Consider the following 21,774-nt stretch of genomic DNA (forward strand, 5'->3'; position numbering starts at 1 on the left):
GGATATCTAATCCCATTAGTCTGTCCGTCATTATGTCCGTTCGTCACAAAAACTTTAAACTTGCCCATAACGTTTGATTTAGTGGAGTAATGACTTTCATATTTCACATGTATATTCCTTGTAACAAGTCCTTTCTTTGGGTGCCACCAATTTTGACCTTGACCTTAGAGTTTGATCGATTTTTACACAAAAATTCCAAACTTTTACTTTGGCCATAACTTTTAAATGGTAGGTACTAGGACTTACATATTTCATATATTTATTCTTTGTGACAAGACCTTTCAATGAATACCAACAACTTTGACTTTTTGACCTTGACCTTGTAGTTTGACCTACGTTTTAATAACTTTAGCCTTGGCCATAACTTTATAACGGATAGGGTTAGGGATTTCACTTATGTAATATTTGTGACAAGACCTTTCATTGGATATCAAGAACTTTCATTTGACCTTGACCTTGGAGTATGATCTATTTTTTAAAACAATAACTTTGAATATAAATTTTGAACAGTTTGGGCTAGAGCTTTCATACTTTACATATGTAATACATGTGACAAGACTTTTTAAATAAACCAATAACTTTGACCCACTGACCTTGGAGTTTGAAATACCTTTCAAGAACTTATTCTTGGGCATAACTTTTGAACAGGTTTTGATTTAGCAAAGCTATGTCTTTCATATTTCACATATGTATTCCTTGTGACAAGACCTTCCTTTGGGTACCACCGAATTTGACCTTTTGACCTTGACCTTAGAGTTTGTCCCACTTTTAAACAAAAATTACAAACTTTTACTTTGGCCATAACTTTTGAAGGGTGGCTTCTAGGGCCTCCATATTTCATATATGTATTTCTTATGGCAAGATCTTTCATTGGATACTGTATAAAGAATTCTTAACCTTTGGCTTTGGAGTTTGACGTACTTCTAAAAATGTTTAACCTTGGCCACTTTTGAACGCTTTGGGCAAAAGCTTTCAAACTTTAGATACGTTATACGTGTGGCTAGATCTTTCATTGGATATAAAAACTTTGACCCTTTAATCTTGACCTTGGAGTTTGACTTTCTTTTTAAAAACTTTAACCATGGCCATAACTTTTGAAAGGTTTGGGCAATGGTTTTCATATTTTAAATATGTAATACACTGTACCTGTGGCAAGACCTTTTTTAAAAAACTAACAACGTTGAGCCTTTGACCTTGGAGTTTGAGCTACCTTTCAAAAAATTATCCTTGACCCTAACTTTTGAAGAGGTGTTGTTAGGGCTTTCATATTTCACAATCGTATTTCTTGTGAGATGGTCCTACTTTGGGTACCAATATATTTATTTGCATTTAAGAAAAATTTAATCTTCGCTCGCTATTTTGCCATACGGGGTCATCAGTGTTTCACTTCCTTAACTTTTGATTTTGAAGATACAGGGCTATAGATTAGACATGTACATTACCCGTGACAAGATTTGACACAATATGTCATAAAAAATGACACCTATCCACAAAGACACCGAAAGCGGGGGGCACAATTCTCTGAATTAGCTTGTTGAATTAAATGTCGCTTGGCACTTTTTTAGCAGAGGGACGTGTAGAGAGTTATCACGTATACTGGCTGTCGTTGGAATTTTTATTCTTATTACATCTATAAGATCTGTTTAAAGGCTAATTTAGACACCATGTATTGTGTAAAATTTTGACAATATCGAACGTGAAAATATACATGTATGTGACCTGATGTTTGCTTACAATTTACAATTTCATCAAAAGGCTCCTTGGCATGCGCTCTTCTTTTCCCTAAGAAGGAAACACAAATTCTTTGAATTAGCTTGTAATAATAAATTGTGAATCAATATTGGCAAAAAATGAAGAACACAGGTTAATCAATATGCAGGTGTTTTTTTCATCAAAGATATTATCCTAATTAATGAGTATATAATAGATATCGACATTTATTTCTCAATCATGTCTGGATATTCTCCTATTAATAGCATGACAAGTTTTTTTTGAATTCGTGTTTAATTTTTCTTGATGTTATATAAGTTCTAAAGTTATAATGTTGTAAATTTTGCATTTAACTCCTCAAAGTAAACAAATAAACGTCATACAATTTGTATTTAAAACATCAGGATGAGTACAATTTCACGAATGACCTCGATTTTTAATCTTCTTTTTCTTAAATACCTATGGTTAACTCATGTTGCCTTGCTTAGCACTAAATGTATGTCGTTAAAAAAGAAGTTTATTCGAATTCGACGATAATTTTTTTCTAATCAAAGCCTAAAATTCAGTTCAATAAGTGTTAATTTAATAAGAAAGAGTTAAGCATCTGTCCCTAATTTCAAATTCTGCAGTTACATAATACATTCTGATATGGAAAAAATAACCACTAAATGAAATTCTGACGTCAAATGCTGCAGTTTAATTTGCCCAAGATCTTACTCCAGAGAAGTATATTAATTAGGTGTTTACTTGCACTTACATATACACTCTTATTTGTTTATAAGTGCCTCTTCGAAAGAAGAAGTCGTTTAAGATTGTGTTTCAAATTTTTAAAAAGAAAATGGGTTGTTTTCAGGATCTAAGGAGAGAATCCTACAAGTTGAGTACCAATCTTTGCGTTTTTGTGTCAATACTCGGATTTCTGCTGGTTTTGGGACTAGGAATTTTCATATCATCTGTTGCGTATCTTCACAAATATGATAAAGACCCTGTTTATCCGTCACCGGAAATGCTCAAGGAGTCCGTTTCGGGAGATTTCACATCGCAGGGCATAGTGACTGAGAGAATGATTCAAAGTATGTTCTTCATATTTAATATGATCTTATATTAAAGTTCTTTGTTCCCCGTTTTCGCGAAAGCGAGGGGACATTAAATCTCATTCGTCTGTCAGTCTTTCCGTCCATCACGAAAACTTTAACCTTGGTTATATCTTCTGAATGAGAAGAGATGGGGCTTTTATATTACATAAATATGTACATTACCTGTGACTAAATACACTAACATAACTTTCAATTGGCCGAACTCTCGAATAAAAAGAGAGCTTTAATATTAAAGATTATTACCCGTGTCAAGGACCTTTGAATCATATATTATGAAATTTGAATTTTCGACCTTGAGGTTTGACCTATTTTTCAAAACTTTTAACCATGGTCATATCTTTTGAGTGAGAAGAATTAGGGCTTTTAAATTATACATGTATATTACCTGTCACAAGATCTTTCTAAATACAATATGTTTTTGATCTTGTGACGGTAAAGTTTGACCTTGTTTTAAAAAATGTTAATTTTTCTTCTAACTTTTGATTGATATGATATTTTCATTTTTAAAGATATTTCCGAGCATGCTATAATTTCTGACCTCTTGAATTTGACGATTGACTTAATAAAAAAAATCAACTTCGGCGATAACTTTTGAATGGCATACGATAGGGTGTTCTATCCTTTCCTTGCTGATCCTGGTTATGTTGTTTTTTAAAATGCCGACGCTGATACTGGCTAGATCCTGACATCTTCATCAACACCATCATCATTATTAACACCATTATCATCATTGTAACCCCCAGCATAATTTCCATTATCATCACCATGATCATCAACACCCTCAACATCATCATCATCATCATACACATTATCATCATCATCAATATCACATCATCACCAAAATCATTATCATCATCGTCATCGTCATCACCAAAATCATAATCAGCAACATCGTTGATTTATCAATTTTGTTTCTCGAAAAAAAGTTCTCCTTTGTAAAATATTAATTTTCTGTTTATGAAGTGCCCCAGTCGTGTTCTGACATCGCTGGATGCGGTGGGATAACAAAGGATGGTGAATACTGGTTGTATCCTGCAGCAACGAATGGGAAGAGGGTGAAGATTTATTGTCATGACATGCAGAGAGATCCTAAGGAGTATGTCACTCTGAAGTATGAAAACTTCTTTGTTCAACACGACAGCTCAAACTGGATTAGCAAATACAAACGCTGCACATCTATATTTAGGCCCCCACTAAAGAAAGCAGTTTTTTTGAAAGTGGCCATTAACATAAAGGTAACACTGCAAACGTACTAATTTATTTCCCATGTACCCCTTTGCAAGTACAATCAATTTTGTTCCGTTTTAATTCTGCCCAGGCAGAGTTCTATTTGATATTTTATCGTCTTGTATGAAATCGCCCAACTGTGCTAAGGGCAAAACTGAATAGGGGACAAAATTTCTCTGGATATAGCAATTGCATAACTTAAATATCTCAGAATGATTAGACATAAATATTAAAAGTTATAAACATATTGAAATTTGATTTTTAATTAAAAAATTGAAAAAATGAAACCGAAATGAGTTGTACCAATCTAACGTTTCAATGCGCCATTAGAGGCAACAGGGGCCCGTTTCATCAAAGGTCGTACGCCCAGTCTTAGCTCTTCGTCTGCGTAAAGTAGGAACTAGCACTAGCCTTATTGTACTTTTTGATCCGACACATATTTGGGTTTTTCATAGCAAAACATTGACACTTCCATTATATGCATATGGGAGGCGGGGGTATCTTTTATTAAGCTCATACAGTTGGGCGAATTTAAAACGGGGCAAAATTATTTGCAAGTGTGAAAGGGCGAAAATAAGACGGGGCGAAAATAACCCTGTATACAGAGTATTCATAGTAAAGAATGTTTTTTTTCTTATAACAGCATGTACCTAGAGTCTAGTATTTCGAAATTATATTATGAACGTTTGTGCCATTTTAATGAAAAATAACAATATTATAATGGCTCATTTGAATTGACAAAAACTTAATAGACTTATAGAGGATTGTCTTACATGTACATGTACCTTAGTAGTAAACGTGTAAAATGTATTTTTTGACTCAAAATGTGTACATATGTAAACCGTTTGCATTTTTTATACATATTTTTGCTTGCATATACATTTATTATGAAAATAAAGTTTTAAAATCTTATTCTGTCTCAAACTTATTTATTAGTATTTATCAGTAGAATCAGTATTTATCGAATCATAAAATTTGTTATCAAAAGCGAAGTCATTAACCTGTATCAATTTCGGGAAAAGAGAGGAGGGGGCGGGCTGTAATTAAAATTCCAAAATAAATAATTTAGCTTAATTCTGAAATACATGTACGGTCCATTTCTTCCTTTTAATTTATAACATTTTTATTATTGAAATATTGTAAAAACTAAAATAAATTTCTTATAAGATACATTTGTAGTACATGCATATGACCCTATAAATCCATGCATGTTTCAATCAGTGCAAGTACTCATTTATCTATAAATTGTGTTATTCTGTACTTTAACGTGCTACAGTCTACTATTTAATCATGTTTACAATACTCGTTGGACGATGTTTATGTTTTGCGCAAGCGCAATGCAACGTTGTCAAGGACTTAGTCCTGCGACTAAGCATATCTTTTACGACTAGACATACATGTACGCCACTACGTAAATGCAAATTACGCCCGACTTAACTTTGGCGGGCCCCAGGGGCGTAGCCAGGGTACTTTTCCGTGGGTGTCTGAGTTTAGACAGGGGTTTGGCGTGAACTAAGGATCTCAATGGGGTTTGAGGGGATAAACCCCCGGAAGCTACTGAATTTTTGACAATTTTGATGTGCATATTTGACCCTCATTATCGAATTATACTTTATGTTCGTTGGTTAAATTGTTGCGCAGGTATTCGAGGTCTGCTCTGTTTTTGTACAATTCGGATAACACTTAAAATGAGAAAGGATCTGTCTAATATATCGTTGAATGATGAACCCACTAAAACAATGTATTAGACTTTTTAAGAGACAAAATACGTAGGCCTATTGTAAAATATTCGGTTTGACAGATAGAACGTACTTACTTACTTAATCCTCATCGTTCCTTATGGAGCATATGGCCACTACAGTCGCTCTCCACCTTACTCTGTTTGGGCTGTTCCTTTTGTCTCATTCTAGGTCTTTCCAATATTTTCAAGCCCTTTCAATCTTGTTCTCCTCCAACTGTGTAATGGTCACTCTTGTTTTCTCTGAGCTTGTGGATCCCAGTCTAATGTCTCTCTCTAATAATGCTGTTTTGGGGCTTTCTCCATGTATGACCAATCCACTGCCATGCTCGTTTCTTAATCTGGAGGGATGTTGATTCTTGGCTGGTACGCTCCAGTAGGTGTTTATTTGGTATCTTAATTGACCATGTCACTTTACAGATGTGTTGTAGGCATTTGTTTGTAAATACCTGGATATTTTGTTATAGTCCTGACTGTTAGTCTCCAGGTTTCACATCCGTAGAAAAGCACTAATTTAACATTGGTATTAAATATTCTAATCTTTGCGCTTTCACTTAATGTACTGGAACTCCAGACAGGTTTGAGCATTGCGAAGGCATGTCGGGCTTTGCTTATTCTGGCTTTAATGTCTTCGTCTGAACAACCTGTATTACTACTGATGGACCATAAGTAAGTAAATTGTTCCACTTCCTTCAGTTCTTCCCCTTCAATTGTGATTGGTCAAATTTTTCTAGTCTTGACTTTGGTATAACTTTCGTTTTCTTGCTGTTAATGTTCAGTCCTATCTTCTTTCCAGTTTCATTTAGCTTGTTGGTCTTTTTTCTGATGTCTTTTATTTGGTGGGACAGTAAGGCAAGGTCATCGACAAAATCCAGGTCTTTCAATCTTCTGACCATTGTCCATTGATTCCCCTAGGCCTGTCGAATGCCTGTTTTGTGATCCAGTCTATCACTATAAGGAACAGAGTGGCAGAGAGTAAGCAGCCTTGCTTCACTCCAGTTTTGACTTCTAAGGAATGAGGGATGTTTCATGTATCACTTGCACTGAGAATTCTTCATATACGGTCTTAATAATAGTCCCTATTTTAGATGGTATTCCATAGTATCTTAGCACTTGCAACATTCCATCTCTGTTGGCATTGTCAAATGCCTTTTCAAAATCGATGAAATTTATGTACAGAGATGATTGCCATTCAACAGATCGCTCCACGATAATTCTTAGTGCTGCAATTTGGTAAGTACAACTTCTGTTGGATCTAAAGCCTGCCTGTTCGTCCCGTAAAACTTTATCCAATGCATCTTTCATCCTGTTCAGTATTACTCTACAGAGGATCTTGCTAGCTACTGGAAGCACCCACACATCCTCACGAGTATCATCTTTGTTTTTATTAATTATATGCTTTTGTTTTGTATATTGGATGAGTTTTCAAGAGGGAAAGTTGGAAATGTATATTCCGTATATGATATTAAACTGCACTTATGAGAGCGCTTCTATACCTACCTGTATAAGTGTTGTTATTCATTTTATAGATTACTTATGTTCGTTTGAGTGGAAACGAATAAGAACATAAGTTGATACAGGAATAATAATTACTTAATTGATACTTAAAAAAGGGTTTGGCTTTTATTTGTCTTTCTTTTTTAAGTTAAACTGGTATTTTATTATGTTTAACTGGGTCACAAATAAATGTGTAATTTCATTTTTCATACAATGGAGTTGTCGTTAATGAAAATTCAGTTACATATGATTTATAAGATGAATAATCTTTGCCAGCTCTATATTGTAATACATGCAAATCTCTCTACAGTTTTTTTTAAAATATTTTCATAAAGTGATATTTCTCGTGGAACATTTGTCTTTCTGCATATTTTTATACTTATAGGATATGTCTGTGAATGGAACAGATTATACGTTTGCAGTGCGTACAGGGAATTTCAGTCTTCCTTTCGGACAAACAACAGACTGTGCTGGAGAAATAAACTTTGTCAGAAAAACCTGTCCTCGATTTTCCGGAGCAAAAATCAATACTCGAGGAACAGGGATGATATTTGATCCTACTGTAAGTTTTTTTATTTTAAAGAAATAAAGTCACATGTCCTTGAGAATTTAAAAAAAATATTCTTATGAAATATGAAGATCTCATTTAAAACATAATAGGTCAGGAGCAGAGGAAACGCGGACCTAAAAGAAAACACCAGAAGTAAGCAATCGCAACTTTTCGGGCCTTTCTTACAAGGCGAAAAACGACCTCGAACCTTTTATTTGTGGAATATGGAGTTTATTCAATGTAACGCTATTACCTAAAATATACTATAGAAGGGACTTCTAACTTCGTCTATCCTATATTTGAATAAATAGGAAATGTATAAATGTTTAACTCCGGTGATGTAAACACGTTCGAGGTTGTTTTTCCGACCGATGAGGGAAAGACCCGAGATGATGCGATTGTAGAAGTAAGATCAGGTGTCATCGGGGAGCATTCCATATAAGTAAGTCACACGCCGTGTGGCCCTGTTTTAATAAGACAAGAGGCCCATTGGCCACCTCGCTCACCTGAGTAGCTTTGGCTATGTCGTTCTTTACCTAATTTTCCCCTTGTAATACATATTTTGACCACACCCTACCAAATGTGTCATAATTTGGACAATTTTAAATCTACACTAAACATTGATGCTACCACATAAGTTTCAGCTTTTCTGGCCCAGTAGTTTCTGTGAAGTTTTTTTCCAATATATTTTAATTTAAAATTGAGTTCCCTATTGTAGCCCTGCCCTATCCCCGGGGGTCATAATTTGAAGAATTTAAAATCTACACTACCCAAGAATGCTTCCACATATATGTTTCAGCTTTTCTGACCCAGTGGTTCTTGAGAAGAAGATTTTTAAATTTTTTCCAATATATTTCTATGTAAAACTTTGATTCCCTATTGTGGCCCCACCCTACCCATGGGGGTTATGATTTGAACAATTTAGAATCTACACTACCCCAGGATGCTTTCACATAAGTTTCAGCTTTCCTAGCCCAGTAGTTCTTGAGAAGAAGATTTTTCAATGACCCCACCTTATTTTTGTCTTCTTTTGATTATCTCCCCTTCTGAAGTGACTTAGCCCTTCATTTTAACAATTTAAACTCACGTACACCAAAGAATGCTTTGTACCAAGTTAGGTTAAAATTGGCCCTGTGGTTCTTGAGAAGAAGTCGAAAATATGAAAAGTTTACAGACGGACAGACAGCTAGACGAACGGACGAGGGACAAAATTTGATCAGAAAAGCTCACTTGAGCCTTCGGCTCAGGTGAGCTAAAAACGGAAAAAAATCTGTAGATTGAGAAGATAATGTCATAATTATTTTCGGTCTAATTAATTACACATTTAATATCCATGGACGTCTTCAAACATATAAGCGAGTCATGTGTCATTTTTCATCGTCGTGCTTTGCTTACAAAATCGGGAAACAGTGATATCGTTAGAGCCATTTCAGCATTTTTTCTGATTAATGTCGTAAAATCTCATTTTCAGACCAGTAGGCGTTATTGATAATGTTAATTTCATATTAAAATTACAATATTTGGAAAAGGTTTACTGTTGTACTTACATGTATGACTGCATGAAATTTCAAATTAAAAAGCTGTGCAAAGTCATGCGCACTCGAATTAGACTCTGCCTCATTAAATTTTCTTCAATCACTTTGATCACTATGAGGAAAATAAATACTTACATGTATTTTAAAAGCATTGCGTGGTATAGTTGGGGTTGGGAAATTAAAATGCCCAAAAACTGTCAACATGTTTTGCAATAGGAAACCGATATATCTGTCCGACAGAAACACAAAGTAAAGGTTGCATAATGGTACTATTTAATTAAAATTGTGCAAAAAATTCATATCTTTTTTTCTATTTTAAGAAAAAGTTTCAAATAAGAATTTGGTACATTCAAGAGTTTGGGACTTTTTAGAAGGAAGGACAACAAATGGCCATGGGGCCACAGCGCTCACCTGAGCACAACAGCTAGGAAAAAGCACATATCAGAGGTTGGAGGGGGGGGGGGGGCTTGAATTTTAACTCCCCAGGGGATCATGATTTGAACACTAGAATCTACACTACCTGAGGATAATTCCATATAAATATTACTAATCACAGCTTTGAAGTACTTGAAAAGAAGATTTTAAAATGTTTCCCTATATATTCCTATTATAAACTTTGGTCGGCCATTGGCCCCACCCTACCCCCAGGGGTCATGATTTGAACAAACTTGAATCTAAAACCTGAGGATGATTTCACATGAGTTTCATCTTTCCTGGCCCAGTGGTTCTTGAGAAGAAGGTTTTTAAAGATTTTTCCTATATACTCCTATGTAAAACTTTGATCGGCCATTTTGGCCCCACCCTACCCCCAGATGTCATGATTTAAACAACTTGAATCTACACTACCTGAGGATGATTTCACATGAGTTTCATCTTTCCTGGCCCAGTGGTTCTTGAGAAGAAGATTTTAAAGATTTTCCCTATATATTCCTGTGTAAAACTTTGATCGGCCATTGTGGCCCTGCCCTATATCCCCGGGGGTCATGATTTGAACAAACTTGAATCTACACTATCTGAGGATGATTCCACATGAGTTTCATCTTTCCTGGCCCAGTGGTTCTTGAGAAGAAGATTTTAAAGATTTTTCCTATATATTCCTGTGTAAAACTTTGATCGGCCATTGTGGCCCTGCCCTATATCCCCGGGGGTCATGATTTGAACACACTTGAATCTACACTATCTGAGGATGATTCCACATGAGTTTCATCTTTCCTGGCCCGGTAGTTCTTGAGAAGAAGATTTTAAAGATTTTTCCTATATATTCCTGTGTTAAACTTTGATCGGCCATTGTGGCCCTGCCCTATATCCCCGGGGGTCATGATTTGAACAAACTTGAATCTACACTATCTGAGGATGATTCCACATGAGTTTCATCTTTCCTGGCCCAGTGGTTCTTGAGAAGATTTTTTAAAAATGCCATTAATTTTTCTGTAATTCTTAATTATCTCCCCTTGGAAAAGGGCGTGGCCCTTCATTTGAACAAACTTGAATCCCCTTTACGCAAGGATACTTTGTAGCAAGTTAGGTTGAAATTGGCCCAGTGGTTCAACAACGACAGACAACGGACAAATTTTGATCAGAAAAGCTTACTTGAGCCTTTGGCTCAGGTGAGCTAAAAGACAGAAAGACCTTTGGTTGAATACCCAAGTCAATTTTATCCCGTGTAACCGTGAATAATTATAATAAAAACAAAATTCTATATTCAGATTGTATTCGGTAGAGTGGGAGGCTATGCTACTGGTATACTGGATTTTCAGCGTTCAGCAGACGGAGCGGAAGTGTCTTTCCGGTGTGGAGGATGGTGTGGAAAGTGTGGTGCAGTTGAAGAAGAAATGAAGTTTATTTTGGCAACAGAAGCGGGTGAGACATCCTCACTCATTGGTTTGATTTGAGAATTTGTCTCAGTCGAAACTTGAGAACTTGATATATACTTTTTGTAGATTTTCATTCATGTTAAAAAATATAATTACGGAATGAAATGTGTAAATTTGTTCTTTTTCAAATAGTTTTATTTTTTACACAAAAGAATGAAATACCTGAAACAAATATTTAGAATATTTCGAAAAGATTTTTCAAGTGCTAAGTATCATTTAGAGAACGAGACAGGTTCTGTATCGTAGATACAAATTTGGGGGCAGACGAGTGCGAAAGCACGAGTCTCCGCCCCCAAATTTGTATCTACGATACAGAACCTGTCTCGTTCTCTAAATGATTTGTGACACGATCAATCAAAAATAGCTCCGCCCACTTTATAACTTTACAGCATCCAAACTTACGCCAGAGTTCTGTAGATGAGGCCCCGACGGGGAGTACGCATCCGCAGTATATATATTTCCACGGAAAACGAAAAATTCGGTCAGATTTGTTTTGACAATTTAACGGGGTAGACGTAATCGAGTGATAGTCAGTCTTAATGGATAAATTGGAGGATTTAACCGTAATTGTTGTGATCTATTGTTATAATTGTAGATGGAGATTTATCATAATTTATTTCAGGGGTCTTAAAATCCCGGTTTAACTAGATTTACAAAAACGGGATTTACAGAAAATTCTTCGATGGACTTTGATGTCAGGGATTTTTATTTTCAAATTGAATTGCGACATTAAAAACGAAGTGAAAGAGACGTGTGGCTGTCGTCAGCGAGAAGGATTTTTTCCGTTATAGTGAATTTTCTGTTTCGTGTGGATTGTTCAAAATTAGGTACAGCGCTAGAGGATGTTTTCCGTTATTGCGATTTTTTTTTTTTACTTTCGATCGAAATTACGTGTAGATACTGTGTGGAATAAGTTTTTTGAAAGTGATTGAGAAATTTTGACATTCTACATTCTCAGGAAAATACCGGGCATTTCTTAAAAATTAATAATAGGAAAACATCATTATTTATTATGTGTACGTGCCAGCTTTGCTAAATTGAATCAGATTTATTTTTAGACTGTGCTGTATTTTAGATACAGAATAGTTGGCAAATACAATACTGTATACAAGGCTAATGCAGAACGGAAAGTAGCTCCGCCCACCACAGTCCCGTTCTGTATTGCTAACAGTACAGAACAGTAAACTTCAAAGAAAACACCGCTATCGTGTCACAATAGGAGCAAACAAAGTGCAAAAATATATATAGCATAAAAATGTTGTCGGGCTCGAGATCCGATATGGTTGGACTTTAAAAACAACGTGAACACTGAAGTCTTTTTGACATTGTTCTAGCAACATTCTTGTATAATCTGAGGTCTTTTCTGCAATTTTGACTTGTATTTGTAAGTGTGCTACAGGTTTTACTCGATCGGCAGTTTAAATTTTTTGAACATTGTAGAATTTTAAAAATATCGTCCGACAGAGCTAGCAGTGATTCGCGCCAAAATGGCAGACATTGTAGAAATACCCCCTATCGACTCATCGTGGACCAGAATTGTAAACGAATATCCCCTGACCAGCTTACCAAAAAAGCTCAACAAGAGATCGGGTAAAGCAAGAAACTCGCTATTTGAAGAAGTTGATCTGAAAACTTACGAAAAGGGTGCAAACATGGTCGCTTTCCACACCAATTTACAAAGAATTTACCCGTGGATTAAGACTCTCGATAGCTTTTACTATGGTCACCTGGGGAAAAGCGATAGCTACATTATTAAATGTTATGATGAACCTGAAATCTGGGAAGATTCCAATGACAGCGCCAATTCTATTGTGTTAGAAGGATAATAGCCTAGCATACAATGTAACATTTTTTATTACAACTGGAACCATCAGAGCCCAGGGCAGCAAGTACATGTTATTCGTTGAGAAACACTTTCCAATCCTGAAACGTGTACTCGGCCAAATTCTTCACTTGAAACTTCCACATTCATCGGTAGAACACACGGAAACAGAAAATCAGTCATCAAACAATGAGTCGAGAGTTGTCGAAACTGATGATGAGATAACACTAGTAAAAACGGCAGCTCAAGCACAGAGCCAAGATAAACGTAGTGACGAGCATCTAGTAAACCTACACAGATTTGAAAGTTCCATGACTGATGCAATAGGCAAGCTTGAGGCCAGCCAAGGAAAGGACATGAACTACTTGGTCACCCTTATCAATCAAAACAATGATGCCTGTTTAAAGAAATTACATCAGTGTGCAAGAGAATTAGAAGAGATTAAAGATGTCTGTCTATCTCTTAATAAATTTAAAATGGATGTCACCGAAACGCTCGAGAGAATGGAGAAACAGCTTAAAACTCCCATGTCTTATTCTCAAGCAGTGAGCTCCTCCAATGTTGGAGATCTTCAGCCAAAGCATGACACAGCAGCAGCGAAACCTAACATCTTACTCATTGGGACATCTAACGTGAAAGGAATCAATGAAAACAAACTTACCCCGGTTGCGGAGATCACCAAAATAATAAAATATACAATGAAAGAAACCAGGGACTTTATCCAAACCTGTAACCTACACCCAGACATATTAGTTCTTCACCCACTTACTAATGACCTGACAAAAATGGAGCCACAGGCCTGTGTTAATGTCCTAGAGAGCTTGATCCAAACAATTAAATCCAAATGGCAAAACACTATCACAATACTCTCACTGGCCACGCCAAGACTGGACAACCTTGAGTACCATACCAATGGGCAAATTACCAATGCAATATTGAAACAAAGATTGTCTGAGGAACCAATGTTGTTGTTCTGCGACCACGGTAACATGCTTACAGATGGCAATCCAACCCCTGAATTTCTTGCAGAAGACCAATATCATCTCTCAGTTAAAGGAACATCGCTATTAGCAGCCAATATCAAAAAAACCATTCACACTTTCCTTAACATTCCTGTCCAAGATCGGGAAAGATCCAGATCTAGATTCCGCCACAACAACAGGAGAGGTCGAGGTCGGGGTTACACAAAGTATTAATGTTATGTTGTAAAATGTGAAACATTGTAGTGTTGTCTAGTTCTTGAAAACTTGGCTTCTGAGTTTAATTCCTTATTATTAACACTCTCAGATAAGAGATGCTTAATTGATTTATAGTAATTTCATGTGCTTTTATTTGCCACTGAATATAGAGAACATATAAATATGCAGCTAGGTCAATGTCTACATTAGATTTTAGTGTTCAGATAAATACCTTATAAAAGGTTTAATACTTGAAGCCTAGTATATATATACTTTTTTTTGTTTTTTATTGTAACTTTTGATTATGAAGTCATCTTTTGTTTATTCATCGGTCAAAATGGGCTTCTGGAATGTAGGGGGTCTTTTGAGCAAGTCATATAACAAACTGAATGATCCAGTTTTTCTCAAACAGATAGAAAAATTTGATATTGTTTTTCTGGCCGAAACTCATGTTGGTCATGATCAATGTATCCATAAGATAGGAAATCACTACTGTCATTTTGTTTGTAGGTCTGCATCAAAGCATAACAGAACTTTGGGGGGGGGGGGTTAGCCATGCTATGTAGAAGTGAATTTAAACCACATATAAAGATCCTAAAAAACACAAAATCGGATTTTCAGTGGATTAAGTTAGAGAAAATTTTTTTCAATTTTGACCAAGATTTATTCATATGTGTACTATATAACCCCCCGGAAAATTCATATTCCAAAGGTATTGACTATGATATTCTCGAGTGTATTGAAAAAGACACACCTCATTACAAATCACTTGGTAATATTCTACTCTGCGGAGATTTCAATGCAAGGGTATCTACAGAACCTGATTTCATTGAAAACGATGATGATAATTTTATTCCTCTTGATTCAAGATACAATGCTGACTTACAAATTATTAATCGACTTAACATGGACTCTAAATTAGATAATCGAGGCAAAGAATTATTAGATCTCTGTATATCAAACCAATTGAGAATATTAAATGGTCGTACCTTTGGAGATACAGTTGGTAATTATACATGTTTTACACCAAATGGATGTAGCACAGTTGACTATGTGTTGGTTTCAGAAAAAATACTAAACCAAATATTGTATTTTAGAGTATCAGAATTTTTACCTACTTTGTCTGATTGCCACTGTTTGTTGCAATGGTCACTATCTGCCAGGTTTTGTCTTAAATCTGATATGAATGATGTCAATTCAAGTCCTGTATCTCCTAACTACATTTGGTCTGATGATTCTTCTGCTCGCTTCGAAGCCGCTCTTAATTCAGAGGACATTCAAAGAAAATTACATAATCTTTTAAATGGACCTAATCTTAATTCTCCCTCGACAATTGATAATGCTACATTAGAATTATCTAATATCCTTATTAATACTGCAGATAAGTCCCTTAGAAAATGCAAAAAAAATTGCAAAAAGACAAACAAAAACCATAAAAGATGGTTTGATTCGGAAAACTCCATGAGAAGAAATTTATTTAGCTACGCAAAGATATATACTAAATACCCCAAAGATCCTGCTGTCAGAAATCACTATTACAAACTGTATAGAGAATATACCAAAACAAGGAAATACAAATGCAGACAGTATAAACAATCTCTGCTAAAACAGTTAGAAACTCTACATGAAGAAAACCCAAAATCTTATTGGAATCTTATTGATAAGCTGCAAGGTACTGAAAACACGAACAGTTCGGACGCAATCGATCCAAACACCTGGGTCTCTCACTTCCAAAATCTAAACCAACCAAAACCCACGTATGCTCAACGTCTGGCACAGCTTGATAATATTCTTACCAATCTGGAAAAAACTAAATGTTTTAGTGAACTTGATAATCATATATCTGTAGCAGAAATTTCAAATGCTATCTCAAAATTAAAAAATGGAAAAGCCCCAGGTCTTGACAATATTTCAAACCATATGATCAAATGTAGTCAAACTTTTTTACTACCATGTCTCTATAAAATATTCAACTGTTGCCTTACATTTGGATATTATCCAAAACCTTGGTCTTCTGGGTACATTATTCCTATTTATAAAAGTAATGATAGTTCTGATCCAAACAACTATCGGGGCATTACAGTTACAAATGCAATAGGAAAGTTATTCAATAAAATACTAGACATTCGACTTGATAAATTTTTAGAAAAACATCATATAATTATATAATAAGTGATTATCAGATCGGCTTCACTCGAAAAGCAAGAACATCAGACCATATGTATATACTCAAGACAATTATTGATAAGTACTGTAATACTAAAGATGGTAGAGTATATGCCTGCTTTGTTGATTTTCAAAAAGCCTTTGATACTGTTATACACACAGGAATCAAAATTAAACTCCTCAAAATAGGGGTAGGAACAAATTTTTATGAAGTAGTGAAAAGTATGTATACATCAAGTAAATCCTGTGTCAGAGTCGATAATAAGATTACTAACTTTTTCCCAATAACTTTGGGAGTGAAGCAAGGTGACAATCTTAGTCCCAATTTATTTAAATTTTTTATTAATGATCTTCCAGATTACCTGAACTCAGCTACTAACCCTGTTTATTTAAATTCAAATTCAGTTAAATGTTTGATGTATGCTGATGACATAATTCTACTCTCCTCCACAGCGGAAGGTTTACAACAAGAACTTAATATTCTACAGCAATACTGCAACGATTGGTGTCTCTGTGTTAATACATCTAAAACAAAGATAGTTGTTTTTAACAAAGCAGGTAGACTCTCCAAAACAAAATTTTACCTCGATGATGTCGAACTGGAATGTGTGTCTGAATACAAATATCTAGGTGTGACATTTTGTTCTTCGGGTTCTTTCTCCTTTGCTCAAAAGCAGCTTTATCAAAAAGCATTAAAATCATTTTTTAAACTCAGGAAAAATTTCATTTCCCTGAATCCTGAGGTTAAAACCACTATTCATATTTTTGACCATACAATTAAACCTATTTTATTGTATGCATCTGAAGTTTGGGGTTGTTTTAATCCATTTACAAAAAAAAATAGCATACCCAATTGTACTATTGATAAAATATACTCCAACTTATTCTGTGAAAAACTCCACTTGAAATTTTGTAAATCAGTACTAGGTGTGCATAAAACTGCAACTAATTTTGCTGTATTGTCTGATTTAGGTAGATTTCCCCTGCACTTTGACATTGTAAGATCAATGATAAGGTACTGGTATAGGCTTGAAAATCTAGGCCATTCTTTCCCAATTTTAAAAGATGCATATTGTGAATCCAAATCATTGTTTGAGAAAAAACTCCCTTCTTGGTACAGCTCCATTAATTTTCTTATTACCAATATCGAGGGTATTCGTGATTTAACTTCAGTCAAAATGCACAAATTCAAACGTGAACTTAAAGATTGTTTATTTAGATATTATATACAAGAGTGGAATTCTCAACTTAAATCACACTCTGATAAAAAGCTGAGATGCTATAGCACTTTTAAACAAAATTTTGGTCAAGAAAAGTATCTTAATTTAATTAAGAATTTTGCGCAGAGGAGAAGTTTTCCTCGTTTTCGCATATCAGCTCACAGACTTAATATTGAAAGGGGTCGATATATAGGCATTCCTAGAGAAGAAAGACACTGCAATAGATGCAATAACAAAACAGTTGATGATGAGAAACATTTTCTTTTCATGTAATCACATTAAGGATGAAAGAAAAGTCTTGTATGAATTAATAAACAATTCCTGTAAGAATTTCCACAACTTGGACAGTGATAATAAGTTAAATTGGCTCATGACTAATGAGGATGTGCAAATACTGAGTCAAGTCAGTAAAATGATTATGAGAGCTGAAGTATGAAAAGTATTAGTAAACCTATGGAATTTTTTTTTTTTTTTTTTTTTTTTTTTTGTAAATTTAATGTGTCCTCCCATTCCCTTCTTAAATGTACAGAATCAGTCAGAATGGGTGTCTTGAATACTTAGAGTACGGGTTTGCCAGTATAATTGACTGTGCAGAGGCATCGTCCCCTGGTACCCTCTGTATCCAAGTTACCTTTTCTTTACATTAATTATATGCTACCTTCAAGATCACAGATTTACATTTATACATGATAGTACCATTTGTTTATATATATACATATATTTGTGTGTAAATTATTATTTTTGTATGCATGGATATGTGTAACAATAAGTGTATGTTTATAATATATACTATACATACATATATTTGTATATAAATTATTATTTTTGTATGCATGGATTTGTGTAACAGTAAGTGTATGTTTGTGTATGTGGGTATGCATATGTCAAATATCTATTGAACTAACTCCAAGAGATTAGTTTGCATTAAATTTATAATTATATGCTAAGTACTTATTAATTGAAATTACTATTTCTGTTAATACTTAAATGATTTTTTTTTTTGAATGACCATCTTCAATACTTAGGGTACAGGTTTGCCAGACTGGCTGTGTAGAGGTATCATCCCCTGGTGCCCTTTGTATTCAAGATGCACTAGTTTTATATTAGAGTACTGCCATTACTACAAGATTTTTTTTTATTTACCTTATATCTATCATTTTTATTTAATTGTGTTTTCTTTTATCATTCTATGGTTTCTATGCTTTTGATCCAGTGTGGTGATGCACTTCTCAATGTCAAACTTAATCACTAGTCATGTTACATTATCCTTAATATAGAATTGTAATCAATGTTATCATTTTGTAATAATTGTTCATGCCCCCCGTGGGCCCATGATTGGTGAATAAACATAATAATAATAATATTCTTAAATGCCTATTTTGCAGAAAAATATGGACAATGTTTGTACTTGAAAAAATATCCTATGTCCTTTACAAAGTCAAAATGAACTAGACTAAGTAAATAAATATATATAAGTATTTACCAAAATATAACTGAAAGACTTTGTGAACAAGCAAGTTTTGAATATCAGATGAAGATATTTACAAGTTTACATAAGGACGGTACAAGGCACTTATCTTAAGGCCCTTTCACAATTGGCGCACGAGCAGAAGCGACAAAATATTCGTGCGACCGAATAATTTTGACTGTTGCCAAAATAATCGCATATGAAAAAAGTGTTCGTACGAAATGCACACGATTTAAAGCGACTGTTGTGCATTAAATCTTGCGATATATCTTGCGTCTATATGCGACTGTTGTAGAATGAAAGCGAGTGTTGTAAGATAATGCGATAGGATTGCACGACTGATCAGGTAATCGGACGATTGAACGTGCGACAATACGATTAGACGTGCGGTGCTCGTGCGCTTATGCATTCCATAGTACGAATGTTCGTGCGAGTCAGAGGGCCGGGTATATATACCACCCGTTTCCGACGCTCTTCAGTTGACATAGTTAATATGCTTATAATTATACATGGCATATATACCTGTTTGCAAAGAATGGCAATTGAAGGTGATAAATCAAGCAATGATAGTAAAACGTTGCAAGATTACACGAGACATGTTGAGCAACAGTCTCATGGTTGCAAAACACACGCAAAGACAGCTGCGATTCATCTTACGATCTTTAAAAATCGTACATCACTCTTACGAGTACATAAAACGTTGTAAGACGTTCGCACTAACTTTCGTGCGTTGAATTGCGATAATTTGGATCGCATTTGGTCGCGTCTGAATAGTGTGCATGTTGACTATTTTGAAGAGACTTGATGCGACCACTAAAACACATGCAATGAATGCGAGACATCGTGCAACGTATGCGAGAGCTCGTGCGAAGCTAAAATTTTCCGATCGCAAAGTGTTGTAAAGTGCTCGTGCGCCAATTGTGAAAGGGCCTTTACAGTTTACTGGTTGGTTAATGAATGAAATTTACAACATGCCAATGATGTCAATTTTCCTACTTACGCCATAAAATACAGGAAAATAGCTAAGTTTCGTCATGTTCGTTATATGATGAAACTTACAAATTCATTTTATTCACGAAATATAAAATTTCAGGGGGAGGGGGGTACCCACAGGTAAATAACATCTCAAACGTGTGTAATCACTAGTTTAATTCTCTTATATTAGTAGTGGTTCTGATCCCATTAAAGGAATTGTAAACCCATATACTTATAATACTACTAAACGTTCATGTTTTTTTAATGCTTAATGCAGAAAAAAACAAATCCAGGGACTATAGATATTATAAAGAATGATGAGAAATTGTATTGTTTGTAATTATCATAGGCGTCTGAAACATTTTTGCAAACATAGACATAATAAGGGCATTGAAAATTGGGGCTAACCTTTTTAGTTGGTTTAGCCCCCCCCCCCCACTTTTAATTTGCTTCCGACGCCCATGAATAATTATGGTTTTTTTTCTTTTTTTCTGTTCCGTGTTCTTTGATTTATTGTTTTGACTGTATACCAACATGGTGATATCAATAAATGAACTGAATGCTGGACTTTTGCGAGAAGCACTGGCTTTTACAGTTGACAGTTGTCTCTGACATTTAAACCTTTGTCATTTATGGAGATACAGAACTGATTATAGAAAAGAAAAAAAAACCTTTCTAGTTGTTATAGATTTGGTGTTAGGGGAACTTGCATGTGAGGACTGGGAGTTGCGGGTAGAGTGGTTGCCGGGTTCTTCAAGGCCAACTTATTTGTGCTTTGAAACAACCCGTTATTTTCGTTTAATTAAATGTTGAGCTAAATATTTGTATCGTAAAAGAGCTTCCGTATATTTTCCTACTTTAAAAGTAAGCTGTCAACTGTAAAAATCAGCGCTAGCGCTCATCGCAAAACTCCACTAGTATTATAAAATCTAAACTATATAACAAATATGTTAAAAACTAGTATTTTCTCTTTAACAACAAAATATTGACTTTACGGAAATACACAGGTTGAGTACGATTTTAGTACAGTGCATACTTTTTTTTTCAAACAATTCTTTTAAATCTTATTAATTCTTACTTTCAGTTTCTGCACAACCGGTGATTTGTTCAGTGAAATGAAGTCAATGGTCCTAGACATCAGCTTCGTTATCAAGCTATTTAGAGAATGACATGTCTCTTCTGGAAAAGAAATTTTGGAACCTCTGACTTCAACAATAATGTACAATTGATTTTCTTTGCATTCGTATTATGATTTCTTATATTATCAGTTTGTAAAAGAGCAAAGTGATATAACTATTACTATTATTATTGTTTTACTTGTATTTAAATGACATACCTAATGTGCATCACTCTTCTGAGTTTGTTTCTCACGTGGATACTCAATTATGTTTCAAAAAGCTACAACAATTAAATAATTAAGTATCAAAATCACTAGTATTTAGTATCAAAAATAAATTATTAAGCATTAAAATTCTTCAAAACACTAAAAAGGCCTTAAGTATATGATTTCATAAGATTTGGTCATGACAAACCATGACAAACCAAATCCTGATTGCCATTTATATGTTAAATCCTGATTGCCGTTTATATGTTAAACTGCACGTAAAAGAAGAAGCTATTAAAGTAACTTTATTATATTTTATTAAAGAAAAACATTTACTTTTTTTTAATCGATTTTTTATGTAGGTTAATCATATAATTATGTTATCAATTTAAC

At 34.7% G+C, this 21,774-nt stretch overlaps 1 protein-coding gene across 4 annotated transcripts; it reads left to right on the forward strand.

Annotated features, from left to right (window-relative positions):
- Positions 1–2,524: 2,524 nt before the first annotated feature.
- On the forward strand, positions 2,525–21,500 carry LOC134230611 (A disintegrin and metalloproteinase with thrombospondin motifs 9-like). 4 transcript variants are annotated; one of them, XM_062712468.1, is made up of 5 exons: positions 2,525–2,783; positions 3,771–4,042; positions 7,655–7,831; positions 11,075–11,210; positions 21,142–21,500. In XM_062712468.1, the coding sequence occupies exons 1-4, from the start codon at positions 2,549–2,551 to the stop codon at positions 11,177–11,179; spliced, it is 789 nt and encodes a 262-aa protein (XP_062568452.1). In that variant the 5' UTR covers positions 2,525–2,548; the 3' UTR covers positions 11,180–11,210; positions 21,142–21,500. The 4 variants fall into 4 exon arrangements, with proteins under 4 accessions (XP_062568452.1, XP_062568442.1, XP_062568449.1 ...); XM_062712458.1 differs by having other exon boundaries at positions 11,061–11,210; positions 21,142–21,498; XM_062712465.1 differs by having other exon boundaries at positions 2,526–2,783; positions 11,075–11,214; positions 21,142–21,496.
- The last annotated feature ends 274 nt before the right edge of the window (positions 21,501–21,774 follow it).

The sequence above is a fragment of the Saccostrea cucullata genome, unplaced genomic scaffold, assembly GCF_032062105.1.
Source record: "Saccostrea cucullata isolate Sc308-1 unplaced genomic scaffold, CSIRO_AGI_Scuc_v1 ctg891, whole genome shotgun sequence".
Lineage (NCBI taxonomy): Eukaryota > Metazoa > Mollusca > Bivalvia > Ostreida > Ostreidae > Saccostrea > Saccostrea cuccullata.